This window comes from Lactuca saligna, chromosome 4 (genome assembly GCF_052625555.1).
Source record: "Lactuca saligna cultivar CGN05327 chromosome 4, ASM5262555v1, whole genome shotgun sequence".
NCBI lineage: Eukaryota > Viridiplantae > Streptophyta > Magnoliopsida > Asterales > Asteraceae > Lactuca > Lactuca saligna.
Window position 1 is genome coordinate 85,487,663 of NC_136420.1, and position 19,243 is coordinate 85,506,905.

Genomic DNA, 19,243 nt, shown 5'->3' on the forward strand with positions numbered 1-19,243 from the left:
TAAACGAGCATATAATATGATAATGTATCAAAAAAATGAACAAAGATGAATATAAATAAATTAAATGAACATGAACAGACATAATAAATGAACGTTCACGAACATAAATGAACGAAAAACACCATTGATAATGTTCGTTCGTTTAATTAAACGAACGATACTTTTTGTTCATGTTCGGGTTATTGTTTTCATTTGTTTATTCGAAAAAAAGGTCAAAAAAATCATTATATAATTTAAACGAACAAAAGTAAAAAAAAAAAAAACATTAAAAATTATTTCTAAATAAAACGTCAAAATGTTAAAAGATTTTTAAATCACAAAAACAAAGACAAATGAATAAAGCAAAAAATAAATAATAATAATAATAATAATAATAATAATAATAATAATAATAAGAGTTTGTATAATTTAGACAACTGATTTAAAAAATAAAAATATTTTATAATTCTGTTTGTTAAAAAAAAAAAGAAGGTAATTTGATCTTTTTGTATGGACCAAGAAGGACCTACAATGTAATTTTTACAAACTTATAACCTATTAAATTTTAAACTTTGGAACAAAATTGAGAATTCAAACAAACGACAAGGACCATTTCTGTAGTTTACTCTTAATATCAGCTATCGACATATCACGTGTGTCTAGAGTTATTCCTTGGTGCACATCGTTTCCCACTTTCGTCGACATCAATAATTAAGTTCTTTGGTAATACAATAATATATTTTTTAAATTATTTTATTTTTGATCATGATTTTTTTAAATCCTTTAGTAGAAAACAACTTGATTTTATTATTAAGTTGTCTTATAAACATTTTTGTTTAAACCAATACTAAAACCCTTGTAAATTATATTAGTTAAAAACCCCAAGTAAAACAAAATAGTATATTTAGTTAAAAGTAACATATATATTTTCAAATGCTTACAGAAACTATACATGATATGATTATTATATTTCACAAGTCTCGTCGAAATGACTAAAACCTCACAATGAAATAAGTCCAACACCTTACTTGAAGATACATTAAGCTTCAATTGTCATATAGACGCTTACATGTTACAGCACACTTCTCAATAACTCTAAAACCCATCGAGTTAAAACCAAAATTCAAAAAACCATATGTTTTATAAATTTAACAAATATCTTATTCATGACTCCATTGATTTTGACTCTACCAAGTCCATATATACTATTGCTATTATTATCGCTTTATCAAAATAAAAAGCCGGAAAAAAAAAAAAAAAACCCAATGTAGTAGAACCTAAAAATCCGATAGAAAACCAAACAAAATTGGTTTTTTGGGGCTAGAAATCGAGTTTTCAAGCCAAAAAACAAACATAACAGAAAAAAAAAAAATACTTATGTGTAGTTATCAATCACACATTTGGGGCCGATTCCATCGGTTTTTCAATTGCACCAGAAACATTGGAATTGGAATTGGAATCAGGAACGCTCTTGTTGGAATTCATAGCATTTTGCTTAGAATCATCTTTGGAATCTTTTTTGGAAGGTAACATGTGGGAAGGAGGATTTTGCTTTAAATTCATAAAAAGTTGTCTCATTCTAGAAAGATCGGTTGGTTTTCCGGGTTTTGGGCCCTGAATTACCACAATTCCCGGTTTCTTTTCGTCTTCTTTGTCTTTTCTTGCTCTTCTTTTGTCAATGTTGGCTACCTCACGTGGTATGAGCTCTGATATCGCTTTCCAATATTGTTGATCTGCTTCTTTATGAAACTTCTCTTGGTTGATCAAGTATAGCTGAACAAAAATAGAATTATTGGTTTTTGCTAAAAAGGGAAACCACATACAAGCATTTCTTTTCACAAAATTATAATGATTTAATTACTACTGAATAGAATAAAGTGGCTAGATCAATAAACATGGTGAAAGCTCCCAAGAAGGAAAAAGCTGTTTTCTTAATTTGAAGAAAATAATTAAGTGGCGAAACTGATAGAATGCTGAAAAATATAATGCTATTTGTATATATAATGCAACGAGAATGAAGTAAAAGTAATTTTCTATTTATAGTAATTTGCGTAATGTAAGAATAAACAGATTTGGAGAAATAATAAAAATTGTAATGCGAAAAATACCGTCATATTCATACATAATTATATGATACCTTTTCTCGTTCTCTGTTTTGAGCTGTGTTGGTTTCTCTATTCTTCTGCCTTTTCTCAATGAAAGCTCGTTTGAATTCATCAGCTTCAGAAATAAGCTGATTCCGCATTTCCCTTTCCTTCTTTTCCTTTTCCTCCAGATTAATAGCATTTTGGCTACACACATAAATAAATAAACCTCAAAATGCAGAAAAAAAAAACACAACGTGCAATAACATCCAAACACAAAACATTTTCACTGCTGTAATTAGGTAAAATTTTCAAAGTACCTTGCCTTCAGAGAAAAAAAAAAACTAACGACACAATGCTAGAACTGGATAGATGTTTTGTATATGTGTGACTATGGACATTATTCTAGTACAAAATTATAAGTCATAATCACACAATTCGGTACCCATATAGTTTCACATTGACTAAGATTCAAAAGGGTCGTTGAATTGCCTGCTAATCTGAAACACCAATGCAATCAAGAACGTGGTTTAGCTAAAAAGACATACAGTCGAACACTTTGCATGCATATTAAGATATACGAAGAACAACAAAGAAAACGTTTTCTCTAGAATCATCATTCAATCAAGCATTACTTTGTCTAACAAATGTTCATAGAATTCGAACGAATTAGCAACCAAACATGGAGATAGCAGATCAAGATCTACATAATATGATCTGAGTAACGTATGTATGTCAGTAAAGACTATAAAACGTCATCGCACATATTTCCGAACACGAGAGGGGGGGGAGATAGGAAACAAAATAATAAGCAAATATGTCAAAATTACCGACGCCACTCGCGAAACGCAGCACCTTCCTCACGCATTTGGCCAGGATCAGGAAGCAGCGGCCCGCTGTCACCGGCATCACCATTACCAGAAGATGTGAATATGCCTTCAGTATCAGTTCCTAAGCCGTACGGCTTAGAATTGCCATTTGATTCTGGTTCGAAGGGGGGCGCTGAAGAGAATCCTCCAAAATTGTCAGGAGAATACGTTGTTTCATCTTGATGATAGGAAGGCGGATGAGGAACGTCGAGTACGTTGTTAAGGTCATCGACAGGAGGGCCTTCGAACCCGTAGTTTTGGCCCGTGTCGTAACTGTCGTTGTTTTGAGACGTAGCCTCCTGAATCCCCTCTCCTCCTTCCGTACCGAATGCGCCACCGAAATCCTCCATTTTTGGAGCTCTCTCTTTCTCTCTCAAGATGTTGCAGATGGAGTGAATTCTCGTTTTATTTCACGATGAAGGAGGTGGAAAACATTACAAGAAGATGTCAAACGACGCCGTAATACATTCGTTAAACTACGAAATGGTCATTGATCTTTTCTGAAAGACAAAACTTCAAACTTGGTCCTTACAATTTGCCAAAAACTACAGATGGGATCCAAAAGGATAACTACAGTAAAATTTCTGTATTTTGGAAAAGGTTTTAAAGAAGTCCTATTTTTTTTTTTTTTAAATGAAAAAATCCAATAAACTGGATAAACCGGACAATTTAGTCCTTATCATCCGGTGACCCTTGTTTTCCTGGTTAAAGAAGACTATATGGCATCGACTGTATCCTTGACCTCATTAATTTAGGTTTTCTTTGAAAACTTTTTTTTCTCGTCTCCTTTATTCCCGACAAATCGATCAATCAATTCTGCTCGTGTCCTTTCGCGATGGATGAAGTCTTTGAGTCTGACACAATCGACGTTCAAGTTGATGATTTTGTAAAAACCAAATCAGTTTCAAGATGCAAAGATGTGACGTCCCCAATTTCACGGCTAGAAAAGACCGATTTGTTTATGTTTTGTTTTATAAAATCAGAGTAATCTTTGGATTAAAAGAGTTGCGGAATTTGTTCCCAAAATAAAATATGATAAAATTTATCAAAACATTTCTCAAAGAGAATGTATTTTCATTAAATAATAAAACATTGGGATGTCATGTTTGATACAGACCAAAAGTATAAACAATATAAAATAAATCTTACAACAGTTATTTATGACTACTGATCTATAATCCAAAATCTCTCGTCAAGTCCACCAACTTATACTCTTGTGCCATCACCTGTAATGTAAAGAAAACTGAGTAGGTCAGGCTTGGAAGCCTGATGAGCATATAGGGTTTTCAACCCACAATAATATAATTATTATATGTAATCAGCAAACAATCAACCCAATTACCCATCCCCATTATCTCCTTAAGGTTTTATCCTAAGAACCAACTATCCTTCATTCATTTATGCGTAAGGAATTTGGCACGAATTCCATTGCTGCCAAAGCTTATTTATCAAGTACTAAATCCATAATTATCTGGCACTAACTCCATAGTCACCAAAGTTCACTTAACAAGCGCTAACTCCATAGTCGTCAAGGCTTACTCAACAAGAGCTAACTCCATAGTCGCCAAAGTTTACTCAAAGTGCGCTAACTCCATAGTCACCAAGGTTTACTCAACGTGCGCTAACTCCATAGTCGCCAAGGTTTATACAATAGGCGCTAACTCCATAGTCACCAATTATTCCATCTACCTATGTTCTACCCAACAAATTTGTAGAGATAAATACTTACACAGTTTAAATCATTTAACACCTGTATAAAACTCCAATTTCCATGCCCATCTCAAATAGACAAATAACATATAAACACATAGCATGTATTTCATAGCAAATACGTCATATTTATGTGTTAGAAGAAAGTAACTACACACTCACACATATAAACAACAATAAACTTAATACACTCAAACCATACTTGTATTATTATCGTGTTTATGAAAGGTAGTATACACTCACTTGATCAGAAGATGATCAGACAGCACTACGACTTGCAGAAGTAGTATTCTTCGGTAGATCTGGAAGATCTCCACAAAAATCGAACTTCTCGCGGGCAGAGCTTCGGCTCGGGAACCGCACTTCTCGGGATCTTCGGGATCTCGGGACTTGCTTCGGGGCTCGAGAATAATACCGGAGCTTCGAGGTATTTCTGGCACGCAAATCGAGGCAAAACGGGAGAGAGAATAGAGAAAATGAACAAAAGAACCGACTGCCCTCGCATCCTTTTTATAGGAGGCTGGAGCCTCGGAGTACGCGGGGCGTACAGGCGTTTAGATTCCGTCGGCTAATTTTGACTTTTATTTTTATTATTTATTTTTAATAGGTCGGGATAGAAAATCTCATTATAAATTCATAACTTCTTCGTCCGACGTCCGTTCTTGCCTAACTTTTCGTCGTTTCGCTAATAACAACGAGATCTTCGATTCTACTCTAACGTAAATTCACTTTTTACGTCATTCAGCGTTGTGCCGTTTCTGTCGCGAAACTTTAACAAGTCGTAACTTCTTCGTTATAACTCGGATTTTGGCGTTCTTTATATGCACGGAAACCTTGTAACATATACTACAACTTAGTTAGGATTATTCATCCTAAATAATCTTCTATCAAAAAGTCATTTTTGACGCTTATTGTCTCTAAATTGACTAGCCTGAATCTACAAGCGTTACAATTATCTCCCCCTTAGGATGATTACGTCCCGGAATCATCAACGAAATAGGATTTGTATACTGACTCCATAAGTTATCTCTCCATCCTAAGTAATAACCTTGATGCTCAATCCTGCATATACTCTTCGTACTATGTTGGACTTTCAATCGAAATCTTAAAGTTACAAAAATAAATCCTTATTGTGGACTCCTTCTTCTTCTTAGGGTAAATACATTCATTTATCTATTTTAACTAACTGATGGGTCGAGTCCCGATGACCTCTCATCGTAGTCGGACTCAATTTAATATGACCACTAGGGTCGGAATAACCATCATCCCACTAGCCATTACCGAAACAAGGGTAATGACAAACTTGAATAAAACGAAATCAATTACTAGCTTCTTTGTAACCTTGCGACTTTCCCTAATTCAAGTGCGAGTCCTGTGCTTCCGGTAGTATAGATCTCTACTACCATTCACACCTACTCATACTCGTCCCAAGTATTGTCTCGCAGTTAACCAAGTCACCATACATAAATCATATAATCATTCAACACATCAGATAACTAAACTAGGGTTTATATTAAATCTTGAAACTATTACACAAAAGTTCAAGTTCACCCTATACTATGCCTCTAACAGGCTATGCTTCCTGATACAGACTTTATATATATTAATATGAAGTCTTCATCTTTTAATCCTCCCATCCTTTTTTGCTTCGTTGAGGAACATGTTGAATGCCCTTGGCTGTGGAGGCGTGTTTTTCTGTGGGCAGTCTTTAGAAATATGACCTTCTTCGTTACACCTATAGCACACCTTCTTGATAGGTGCGCACTTGTTGGCATAGTTCCCTGTCTTCCCACATTTGTATCAAGTCATCTCCTCGCTACATTTCCCGAAGTGTTTCTTCTTACACTTCTCACACCACTTAGCTTCATCTCTTCCCCCAGATTTCGAGAATTTACTTTCTTTGTCGATTATTGAAGATCCTTCACGCTTCCTTTTCTCTCCAACTTCAGCTCTTTCCAGACCCTTTTCTTTTATTTGGGCCTCAACATTCTTGGCTGCCCAGATGGCGGCTTTCAGAGTGGTTGCTTGTTTGACTATCGGACCAAAGTCCGCTGGTAATCCATTAGCAAACTTGTTGACCTTGGAAAGCTCAGTTGGAATTAGGCGTGGAATAAGCTTCATCTTCTCCGTAAAGCTCGTAGCGTATTCAGTAACACTCAATTTTCCTTTCTTCAGATTCTGGAACTCATTGTTGATTTCCAGAAGATCTTGCTCAGAGCAGTATTGCAATTTCAGTTGCACCACGAATTCTTCCCAAGACATCTTGCTAGCTTCCCCCTTGGGCATCGAACCAGCCAGTAACTTCCACCAGCTCAATACTCCAGATTTTAACAGAGGGATTGCAAGAGCGGTCTTCTGTCTATTGCTACACTCGCAACTTTCAAACATTGTCTCCATTTCGGAGATCCAGTCCATGACTTACACCGGTGTCGGGCTCCCAGAAAGACATGGTGGTTTGGATGCCATGAAATCCTTGTACTTGCATCCACGTCCATCATTTCCTCTATCCTGGTTGTTTTGGCGAACTATTGGTGGGTTGGCTTGACCATCGGTCCCACTGTAGTTTCCTCCTTCAGACTGCCCTCCATTTACTTCGGGCTCTTCAACTTGAATTGACAATTCCTCGCGATTCTGCCTGATCAGACGTCTGGTTTCTTCCATCTGATTATTCAACATTGCCTGGATCATCACTTGAACTCCGGTCATTGTTATTGGTTCAGACACTGCTGCTACAACAGGTATTTGTTCAATTACTGGTATTTGATTCCTGTTTTCATCAGCATTTCCAACTCCACTCTTCGTTCTCACCATTTTTGATCTATACACCGAATAAGGTGAAATTAGATCCTTAGTCACGATAGATATTCAAATCATCCTTATCACTCCGAAAAGTTTACATGTTAGTTCTAATATCGTAGATGCACACTTAGAATCCTAAACACATAAGGTTTCCAGATCCGGTCGGCAACAGACCATAGATCCGAACAATTAACATCATATATGGAAAACATATAACAATTAGCACATAATAGCATTTTAGGCAATTTTCCTAAAATAAAATAGTGCCTGTGTCAATTTAGGTGTACTACCTAAAATATAATGGACACACTCAACTCACAATCATTGCTTAGCATTCTAAGTTTAAGTCTAGAAATAAATCCATATTCCTAGTTCGCTTAAACTAATGCTCTGATACCAACTGTGACATCCCCAATTTCACGGCCAGAAAAGACCGATTTGTTTATGCTTTGTTTTATAAAATCAGAGTAATCTTTTGATTAAAAGAGTTGCGGAATTTGTTCCCAAAATAAAATATGATAAAATTTATCAAAACATTTCTCAAAGAGAATGTATTTTCATTAAATAATAAAACCTTGGGATGTCATGTTCGATACAGACCAAAAGCATAAACAATATAAAATAAATCTTAAAACAGTTATTTATGACTACTGATCTATAATCCAAAATCTCTCGTCAAGTCCACCAACTTATACTCTTGTGCCATCACCTGTAATGTAAAGAAAACTGAGTAGGTTAGGCTTGCGAGCCTGGTGAGCATATAGGGTTTTCAACCCACAATAATATAATTATTATATGTAATCAGCAAACAATCAACCTAATTATCCATCCCCATTATCTCCTTAAGGTTTTATCCTAAGAACAAACTATCCTTCATTCATTTATGCGTAAGGAATTTGGCACGAATTCCATTGCTGCCAAAGCTTATTTATCAAGTACTAAATCCATAGTTATCTGGCGCTAACTCCATAGTCACCAAAGTTCACTTAACAAGCGCTAACTCCATAGTCGCCGAGGCTTACTCAACAAGTGCTAACTCTATAGTCGCCAAGGTTTACTCAACGTGCACTAACTCCATAGTCGCCAAGAGTGTGGGATTATGGACATGAACTGATGAGGTCCAATCCAGGTAGCACAGTTAGGATTTATGTTAATATTAACCCTGATCAGACTACAACTTTTCATAGAATCTATGTGTGCTTTAAAGCAATCAAAGATGGGTGGAAGATAGGATGTCGTAGGGTTATAGGGTTGGATGGTTGTTTTTTAAAGGGATAATGCAAGGGTGAGTTACTAACTGCAATCAAATTTACCCTATAGCATGGGCTGTTGTGGAGGTTGAAAACAAGGTTAATTGGACATGGTTCTTGGAACTAGTTAGTGAAGATCTTTCATTGGATGCTGGCAGAGGATTATGTGTCATTAGTGATCAACACAAGGTAATGACAATTTCATCTAATTTATATCATCTATTATAGTTTTTAATAATAGTTACTAATATATTTTTTCATTTCCTAGGGTCTTGTTGAAGCAACAAAGGATATTCTACCCCATGTAGAGCACAGACAATGTGTTAGGCATATTTATGCCAATTTTAGGAAAGTGTATAGTGGGATACAATTCAGAAACATGTTTTGGGCAACTGAAAAATCTACAACAGAAGGTGATTTCAAGATAAACATGGATAGGATCAAGACTTTAAGTGAAGGTGCATATGATCATCTTATGGCTAGAGAACCTCATACATGGTGCAGGGCATTTTTTGGTAGTGGTTTGGCATGTGAGTCTGTAGAGAATGGGATAACTGAGTGTTTTAATGCAGTCATTGTAGATGCTAGAAAAAAGCCTCTTTTGGCTATGCTTGAAGAAATAAGACTCTACATGATGGAAAGGTTCTACAACTTAAGAGAGGAAGCACATAAATTAGAAGGTGATGTGTGTGAAGCAACACTTCTAAAGATGGAGGAATTTGCTGAGGATATAAGGTATATTTTGTATTTCATATATACATGTAGCTTTTTAATTTACTGTTATTACATTTATAATAACATAAATTTTTATATTTGTAGGACTTGGTATGCAGTGCCAAGTGGTGTTAATTCATATGAAATTAGGAATGGATTTCAAAGTTATGGAGTTGATTCAGAACACCATTACTGTAGTTGCAGACTGTGGGATATAGCAGGGATACCTTGTGTGCATGCCCAGGTAGCAATCTTATACACCAACCAAGATCCAAAGGAATTCATTAGCACTTGGTTCAACAAGAGTAATTACATGGCTACATATCAGTCTAACATACTTCCAATCAATGGAAGTAACTTGTGGGAAGAAACTGGCTATACCAAGCCCCTTCCACCTACAGCTAGGAGGATGCCAGGACGACCCAATGTCAAAAGAAGGAGACATGTATCTGAGCATGAAGACAAGTACCCCCAAGTGTCTAACAAGGGAAGAACTGTACAATGCAAGAATTATCTTCAAAGGGGACATAATAAAGCTTCTTGCAAAAATCCAAAGGTTGTACCTGAGCCAAAACCTAAAAAGAAAATAGGCAGACCCAAATTGGATCCTGATTTGACTAACTGGATAGGATCTAGAAGAGGTGATAGAGGTGGGGGTACTGGATATGGTAGAAGAGGGAAGAGAGGTGGTGGTAGGGGATCTGGAGGAAGAGGCAAGAGAGGTAGTGGGAATACCAAATTTGGTGAGGTAACTTCTAATCTTGATGAAGAAAATGTGGTGACTCCTACTGTTGAGAGTGATAATGAAGAGGCAAAAGATATGGAGAGTCTTGAAGTTGATGATGAAATAAGAGTGGATGTAAAGAGTGATATTGATTTCATGAGACAGTCGAATTACACTACACAAGAGATTTTGGAATGTCTTGGAATCAATGAGGAAGAATTATATGAATTTGAGGGTCTAAAACATGTACCTGTGGATCTTAATATATCACAGGTATGGTTTAGCAACATAATTTTAGTTTATTGTGTTTAGTATGCCTAACCCTATATTGATATGCTTGTTGCAGGGTTTTGAATTTCCTAGCCAATTAACTGTAGAAACTTTGACTGAGAATGAAGAGGAGGGTATGGATGAGGAGGGCATGGAACAAGAAGGTATGAATCAGGATGGTATGGGTCCAGAGGGAATCATTGAAGAGGATATGGGTAGAGAACAAGAAGGTATGGATCAAGAGGGCATGAATCAGGATGGAATGGGTGCACAAGGGTTAGATCAGGAGGGAATCAATGAGAATGGCATAGGTGAGGTGGGCATGGAACAAGAAGTTATGGATCAAGAGGGCATGAATCAGGATGGAATGGGTGCACAAGGGTTGGATCAGGAGGGAATCAATGAGAATGACATAGGTGAGGAGGACATGGAACAAGAAGTTATGGATAAAGAGGGCATGAATCAGGATGGAATGGGTGCACAAGGGTTAGATCAGGAGGGAATCAATGAGAATGGCATAGGTGAGGAGGGCATGGAACAAGAAGGTATAGACCAAGAGGGCCTGGTTGTGGAGGACATGGGCAGGAGGCCAAAACTGAGAAAGAGGAAGACTTCAGAGAGGATAACAAAAATTCAATTGAAGAAATTGGTGGTTGTCAAACATGGGAAGGGGATGAGTTCATCCAACCCACTTAGTCTAGATTAGGGTGTTTCTAACCCATCCTTTTGTGAAGAACATGTATAAAGTTTTTGGCTTTGGGCAACCGTTGATAGCCCCTTTTGTTGATAGCTCCTTTTGTTGATAGCCATATAAAGTATAGGCTTTGGGCCCCTTGATTATGTTTTGTACAAACTTTTGGTTAATATTACATGTTCTATGAATAACATGGTTAATGCATCTTTACCTTGATTAACTTGTGTATGTTTATGTTGTGTTTGATTTGATTCTATTGTGTATGTTAATTGATTACAACCATGTTTGATTCCTGCCATAATTGATTCCGGTCATGCATGATTCCAACCATACTTGATTCTGGTCATGCATGATTCCAGTCATAAATGATTCCAATCATTATTGATTCCATTGTTTATTAAACATGTTTGATTATATTCTATATTCATTCCATTGTTTATTGATTCAATTAATTAATGATTCCATTCATGTTTCATTCCATTCATTGTTTCATTCCATTATTTTCACTCATGATTACATTCGAAGCACTTATGACTCATACATAAACATAAACTTGTTAATTCATTTCACTTGACAAAAGGACACAACATGATTTCCATACATCTTCTGTCTATCCTAAAAGACACCAAAACACATAAAAGACACCAACACACTATTTTCCATACATCTTCTGTCTATCCTACAAATCCTTCAACATCACCAACACAAAAACAAAAGAAACCATGAACACATAAAAAAAAGATTTCCATTTTCCACCTTCTTCTCCATTTTGGACTTGAATGGCCACTCCTTCTGCAGGTTGATTTGCCACTGGTGGTTGTGCCACTATTTGTTCCACAATGTCCTCAAAAAAGTTCCCTTCAGCTTGTTGTTGTCCACAGTCCCCGAAAATTGCATTGTTCTCCAAATTAACATTGTTGTGAAATTCTAGTATGAGATTTGCATACCACTGATTTGGTAAAGGAGGATCCACCCATTGTAAGAACTTGCAGTCTTTAAGTGCATCCTGGTAATTTGGGCAACCTATAAACCTTCTTCCTGGGTTAAAGGGAGTCCACGAAGTCCATTTTCCAACGGGATCACCGCCATAGCACCTGCTTCTCAGTCGATTCATCACTCTTCGATTTGAACTTCTGCTTCCTACAAAAGATGAAGAAGACATTGGTGGCTCCTCCTCCTGCTTCGATTTTCGCCTGGTCCGATTTTAGACCCTACACTATCTTTATTTACCATTTTTCCCAACCATCATCATGAAGTGTTCTTCAAGCCTCATATCCTATTTTTATCACCAGATTTTTTCTATGTTGAGATTTAAAAATTAATCTCATCTGCTCAATCAATTAAGCTAACAATATTATTTTCATGAATTGATTTTTTCCCTATGGTTGTATCAGTTCATCATTGATACTTTTATAATTTTCCTATCCCGTGTTCTTCATTCATGATTTCCTGTGTTCGATTCTTAATTTAATTCTTATTGTCGTTTTAATCTAAGATAATAATCCTAAAATATGTTGTCAATATTTTTGTATATATTGATTTTAGGATAATCTCAGTTGCTTTTTGTATTTCATAGATGATGCCCTGCACGCACAATATTCATATGAAAATCTTTTGAAAGTGATGAATTTTTGGATGATAATCAAAAGTGGGTTTAATTGATTTCGATTTGGTTGAACGAGATGTGTTCGTCGATAGGGATAAACAAGTTTAAATGGAGATAGAGATAGGGTGATATTTTTAATTTAGTTTGAAGATGGGATTGAACCAAAATTGATTTTTGATTTGGTTTAAATCGGTGGATAATGATACTTGAATTGAAATGGAGCTTCGAAATAGTTCTAATTACCTGGAATTCGATGTCAAAGATAGATCAATTGTTTATTTTGATGACATTTTTATTGGAGAACATATAGTATTCAGACATAGAACAATTTTTTGGGAATTGATCTAAGGAATGATACAGATGAAATAAACGAGTATAAGAGAGGGGTATATGATCTTTGTTAAAAGTTTGTGTTGAGAGATATAGAGAGTGAGTGAGTGAGAGAGGCTACCATTAGGGTGGATAGTAGATGGGGTAAGGGTTATGACTCTCCGACGAACATATCTGATGGTCGTCTCCTCTGTTAAGCATATAGATACAGATGTCATCAAATTTGCATGTAAAGGAAGAAGAAGATTAAAGTAGAGGAAGAAGAAGATGAGAGAGAGAGAGAAAAAAGGGGGGGGGGGGGAGAGAAGGGGGTATAATGATAGGAGATATGAGCTTTAATGGTGGTCTATGGGGTGGGGTAGACCCTTTATTTATATGTTTTTTTACTAAATTCACAATGTATTTAAAAAATGCAAAAAAAAAAAAAAAATTGAAAAGGGAAAAATTTTCCTTTCAACTTTTCAAGACCAAACCACGAAATTTTTTGAATTTTGGACCTTCCATGCAAGTTCGAAACTTTTTGGACTATATCCACAGTTTTTTGCAAGCCATAAGGACCAATTTCACAGTTGTGTCTTTCTAAAATGTCAATCAAGTTTTTAAAGTTAGTTTAAGGAAAGTTAGTACTCCTTATTATACTAAATAATGTTTTCTTTGGCAAATACTATCAAACATGGGAAATCTTCATAATTGGTCCTTTAATATTTCAATATACTTGTAACATCCCAATAATCTTGATAAAAATTTTCATTTTTTGTAAAACATTTCCAAAAACCAAAATATAATCAACCATTGTTTCAAGACAAATCCATAAAACTAGAGTATCAGAAATCTCTCAAACATATATATCAGTAGAGGGTGTGTAAGATCACGTCTTCGCCTTACCCCAATCATATAATGTACTTGAAACCATGAAACCAACAACTATAAGCCAAAGTTTAGTGAGTTTTCCCAAACATATACCTTACACATAACATGTATACAATGCATGCACTCTAGGCCTACAACATAAAGTTGGACCACCACCTGAGCCTTCAGTGACAAGTTGGACTACTCCTGAGCCTACATCATCAGTTGGACCACTCCTGTGGGCCTACAATATCAACCGGACCGCCTGGGTATCCTGACCTTCAATACAAAGCAGGACCGCCTCAACCCAACCACATTATGTCGACACATGTAAACAATAATCAATAACCTACAAGTTCATGTAATCATATAGATTTACCAAATCTAACATATCACCACAACATAACAACATCCTATACACAAGGATACATAATCACAAACTTCGATTACCGCAAGAACTCAAAAATGTACACCCTACCTTACATGTGTCCAACTTAAAGAAGTGATTGTACGATGAGACTCTTGTTATTCCTCTTGACGAGATTGAAATCAATGAGAGTCTCCACTTCATGGACGAACCGGTAGAAATCATGGACTGAGAAATCAAAATAACGAAACAAAGTTGCATTCCCATTATGAAAGTCTGATGGAATGCTAAGCGATGGCCCGAGTTCACTGGGAATTTGAAGACCAGATGAAACAACAATACCCACATCTTTTCCCCAGCTCTTGAAGTCCCGGTCAAAGTGCTAATTTCGAGACGAAATTCCTTTTAACAGGGGGATGATGTGACAACCGTCAATTTCTGGTCAAGTAAAAGTCAAATAAACTCAACAAGTCAAATCGGTCAACACAATTAACCCTTGTATATTAGGGTTTACATTATGTTTACTATTGTACAACACCCAATCTTAATGCAAAGTATCACTTTGAGTTTTCACGTGTTCATAAAAAATAAACCCTAATCAAGGTAAGTGATGGAACTACTCGATAAAACATTATTACATACCCTTCGGGGGCGTATAACACTCACAACTAGGCTTAATGGGGTTTACAACCCTTGCAATGTGAAGCTAAACAATCACAAAGGTCACAAACAATGTCTCTCTAAAATCTCTCCCAAATATCTCTCAAAACCTCTCTCAACTTTTTATAATCACTCGGTGCATCTCAACCCTTAACTTAGTAAAAAATCACTTAAAACAGGAAGGTTAATGGAAAAACAGATTTAAAGGGACAAAGCCTCTTAGAGAACCGAGGCTAGCCATAAGGACTGAAAACAGCCTCTAAGGAACCAAACCCTAAGGATTGAACCTGCCAAGAACCAAAGCACTAAAGACCAAAATAGTTCTTAAGAACTGAACTTGCTTAAGGACCAAACTCACCCTTCAGTTCGGATCAAGCCCCTTCAGACCGCGGCTTCACCTCCTTTCGGTTCATTTTGCCTTCGCTTCCCACATAACACCTTCGCCTGCGAGACTTCTCGGATCAACCTACTTCAGTTCTCAACCTCCTTGGACCGAACCTTCGGTTCTGACACTCAGAACTTCGCAGGTTCGCCTCTTGGTTCCGGTTTTCGACTACTTTCGCGTTTTAAGCCCGTTTTTCAAGATTTTACCTTGGGATTTTCACCCAAACTCATATTTTGACATATAAGACCCCATATATTCATATTTTAATCATATTTTGGGAGAAATTATTAAGTATGGATAATATCTTTTGTGCAAGATATTCTCTATTAGTGTTGACCTTCCCATAAAGTTATGACAACTTCAAGTTACTATTTATACTTTATGTCACTACTCACACCTTACCATGTTAAATTCTTGTCCTTCTTCTACAACTCCTCAGCACACCATCAGATTTATTACACCAAATCTATACAAAATCTATATGTCACAATTTCCAATAGATTCGTTCACCACACTCTTAATCCAAATGTCCTCTCACACTCTTTTCTTCATGTTTTCTCTCTGTAAGCAAGAACTCCAGGAAAGTCACGAATTTTCACTCAATATTGTTAAGTTCTTCATTTCCACTCTTGAATGTTCTACACTCCTTCACTCAAATCATGGATCCCTCATACAAATATCGTCATATTTGTTCTTAGGATCTTCAAATCTTCAAGCATCGTCCAAGTGTTCTTGACTTGGAAACCTCTTTTCTTCAAAATTCATCTTAGGGAATCACTCAAGGTGACTTCACACCCCTACATTTTCAGTTTTTCTTCAACTTTTAGGGGGGGGGGGGGGATACAAGTTAAAATACCAAAAACTTCACTAAATTCAAACATCAGCTTTCAACAGGAAAGTTTAGTTCCATTCACGGAATGTTTTGAACATCGTAAACTTTTTAGTTTTCAAAACTTTTTAATATGAAAATATTCTATGTTTATACCTTTCTAATGACTATTTTCACATCTCCATACGATTTTCTACAATTGATGGAGATTTTTACAAAACTGCCTATCACTTCGGAAACGAATTCGGATCAGTCTGTGAATATGAATATTTTCACACAAGTTATAGATAACTAAAAATCTTAATAAAAGTTATGAAAAAACTAGACATATTTTCTAAACTCTCAGAGTTTACGTATTCAGTTTTCGACTTTGTATGATTTTTCTGTGATATTTCTAAAACAGTGCAGAAAAGATAAAAACTAGTTAAACAGCTTACAATTTTTATAACACTTTGTAGCATGTTGAGCAAAGTGTAAGGAAAATATTTTCTAAATGTTGAATGCATTTCTTGTTAGCGTAACATCGTAAACAGAAATTAGTTATTCATGATAAGGGTTTTCATTCACTTCGAACACAAACAATAAACTATAATAGGTATAGTTTATGGCTTTTACACTACAAACTTACTACATGAAAGGGGATTTAATTCTACCATAGAAAAGGTTTTCATTCACTTCAAACACGTACAATAAACTATAGTAGGTATAATTTATGGATTTTACAATACAAACTTACTACATGAAAGGTGATTCAATTACAACATAGAAAAGGTTTTCTTTCACTTCGAACACGTACAATAAACTATAATAGGTATAGTTTATGGATTTTTCATTACAAACTTACTACATGAAAGGGAATCCAATTCCACCACAAAAAAGGTTTTACACTCACACTACACATAAACTTGTTATCGTAAATTGTGAGACATTCTTCATTGTACTCTTAGAGTATGGGATAAAATTTCTGTAAGTTATAACTAGAGTCTATTGTAGGGAGAGCGTGATAATTGTATATAGATCTATATTGGGATTGACACCCCACACCTTGCTGCTAGCTGCAGTGGGACCTGCAGGTCTATGGTGACAAATGCCATATCTATTATGACGTCTGAAGAACGTCGCAGCAGGTCTTCTCTGTCATAGTATGGTTATAGCGACTCACATAGGGAGATAGCGATACATATAGTTTACGAGAACTTCTACTTTAAAGGGATTTTATTTATTTAAATCTGCATACACTGTTACAAGTACAAGCTAACACACATACACTCGGTCTTGGGATTTAAGACTACATAACATTTTATAAGGAAAATATTGGATTTTTCTTGAGTATACATTACATTTACAAACAAAGGTTTTCAAAATCTACATCTAAAAGCTTATAAACTTACCAACTTAATTGTTGACACTTTTTCGAAACTACTTGTATTCTCAGGAAATCAGTAAAACAGGAAACCCACAGCTTTTGAGGATGGGACATTAAGGCGTCAAATAGTTCATTTTGTCATCATAATGTAATTGATTTTGAAACCTGTAAACACATACTATGGTGTAAATTTTTCAATTATATTTATGATGGTTGTATTTACTTTGAGCACTATTATACTCGTTGTTATGATACTACACATGATGTTCTTCACCCCCGGACATTTACGCCATCCTTGGTTTGGGGGTGTGACAAGCGGGAAAATGTCCAACCATTTTGGCAGAGTTTGTTGCATCCGCTCCTCTCACACCTCTACTTAAACCTGACAACGGGATCCATCTGATTTCAGTAGGCACTATATGGAGACGTCTGGTTTCCAAGGTTGCCATGAAAGGTGTGGGTAAAGAAATGGCCAAGTACCTTAATGATTTTCAGTTCGGGGTTGGTGTATCCGGCGGTGTCGAGCCTGTGTTACACAGTGTCAATAGGGTTTTTAGTGAACACTATTCTGATGGGTCTCTAGTAATGCTGACTGTAAATTTATCGAATGCCTTTAACCTGGTAGATCGATCAGCATTGCTCCACGAGGTTAAGAAGATGTGCCCTTTAATTTTTGTGTGGGTGAATTTCTTGTATGTGCAAGCAGCGAGACTTTACATATATGGTCTGCACTGGGATGCAACAAGGTGACCCCTTGGGCCCTCTTCTTTTTACCCTCGTTTTGCACCCGCTTGTGCACAAGATTAGAGACAATTGTAAACTCCTTCTCCATGCTTGGTATCTAGATGATGGGACTGTCATTGGGGATTCAGATGAGGTGGATAGAGTGTTGAACATTATTCGGTTGCATGGTCCAGGTTTGAGTCTTGAGTTGAACATCAAGAAAACGGAGATTTTTTGGCCCTCCTGTGATGGTAGGAAGCTTCGTGTTGATTTATTCCTAATGGATATAAGGAGACCTTCTTTGGGGGTGAAGCTCCTTGGGAGGGGGGGGGGCTGTTAGTAAAGACGCATGGCTTATTAGCGGGCTGTCCATGAAGAGAGCGGTTAAGGTTGCTGATTTGATAGGCCTTCTTCCACAACTATGTGACCTGCAGAGTAAGCTCCTTTTGCTTCGGTCATGTATGGGCATTGCAAAACTTTTCTTTGGTTTAAGGACACGCCAATCGGTACACATAGAAGAGGCGGCTTTGTTCTTTGAGAAAGGATTGCGCAGGTCTATCGAGGATATGGTGGTATGTGGAGGCCCCTTCTTTGGAGACATTCAGTGGCGCCTGGATTCCTTACCTATTCGTTTTGGTGGTTTGGGTTTGTACTTGGCATATGAGGTTTCCTCCTACGCATTTGTAGCCTCGAGGGCCCAATCTTAGGCATTACAAGACCACATCTTACGTGACAATGGCGTATGTGGTATGGACTCGGATTACCTATGTGCTATGACTCGTCTTCACGATACGATTCTGAGATTTGACTGTAGCGGTTTCACTAATAAGGACACCCCCCTAAATCCTAAAAAGCTTTGGTGTATGCCCTTTTTAGCAAAATTATCCAAGATATGGAAGTCGACTTCGACATGACTGTCAAATAAAAAGCAGTCTTGGAGTGTCTGTGGGCACCTCATGCTCATGATTTTCTGCTAACTATCCCTATTGATGTTCTTGGCCAGCATATGTCTCATGTGGAGTACCGAAGTATCCT

The 19,243-nt window shown here is 36.5% G+C and overlaps 1 protein-coding gene across 1 annotated transcript; it reads right to left on the reverse strand.

Annotated features, from left to right (window-relative positions):
- Positions 1-1,037: 1,037 nt before the first annotated feature.
- LOC145038655 (clathrin light chain 2-like) lies at positions 1,038-3,375 on the reverse strand. Its single transcript, XM_078986942.1, has 3 exons — positions 2,894-3,375; positions 2,117-2,270; positions 1,038-1,752 (listed from the first exon to the last, which is right to left on the reverse strand). The coding sequence occupies exons 1-3, from the start codon at positions 3,280-3,282 to the stop codon at positions 1,372-1,374; spliced, it is 924 nt and encodes a 307-aa protein (XP_078843068.1). The 5' UTR covers positions 3,283-3,375; the 3' UTR covers positions 1,038-1,371.
- Positions 3,376-19,243: the final 15,868 nt, after the last annotated feature.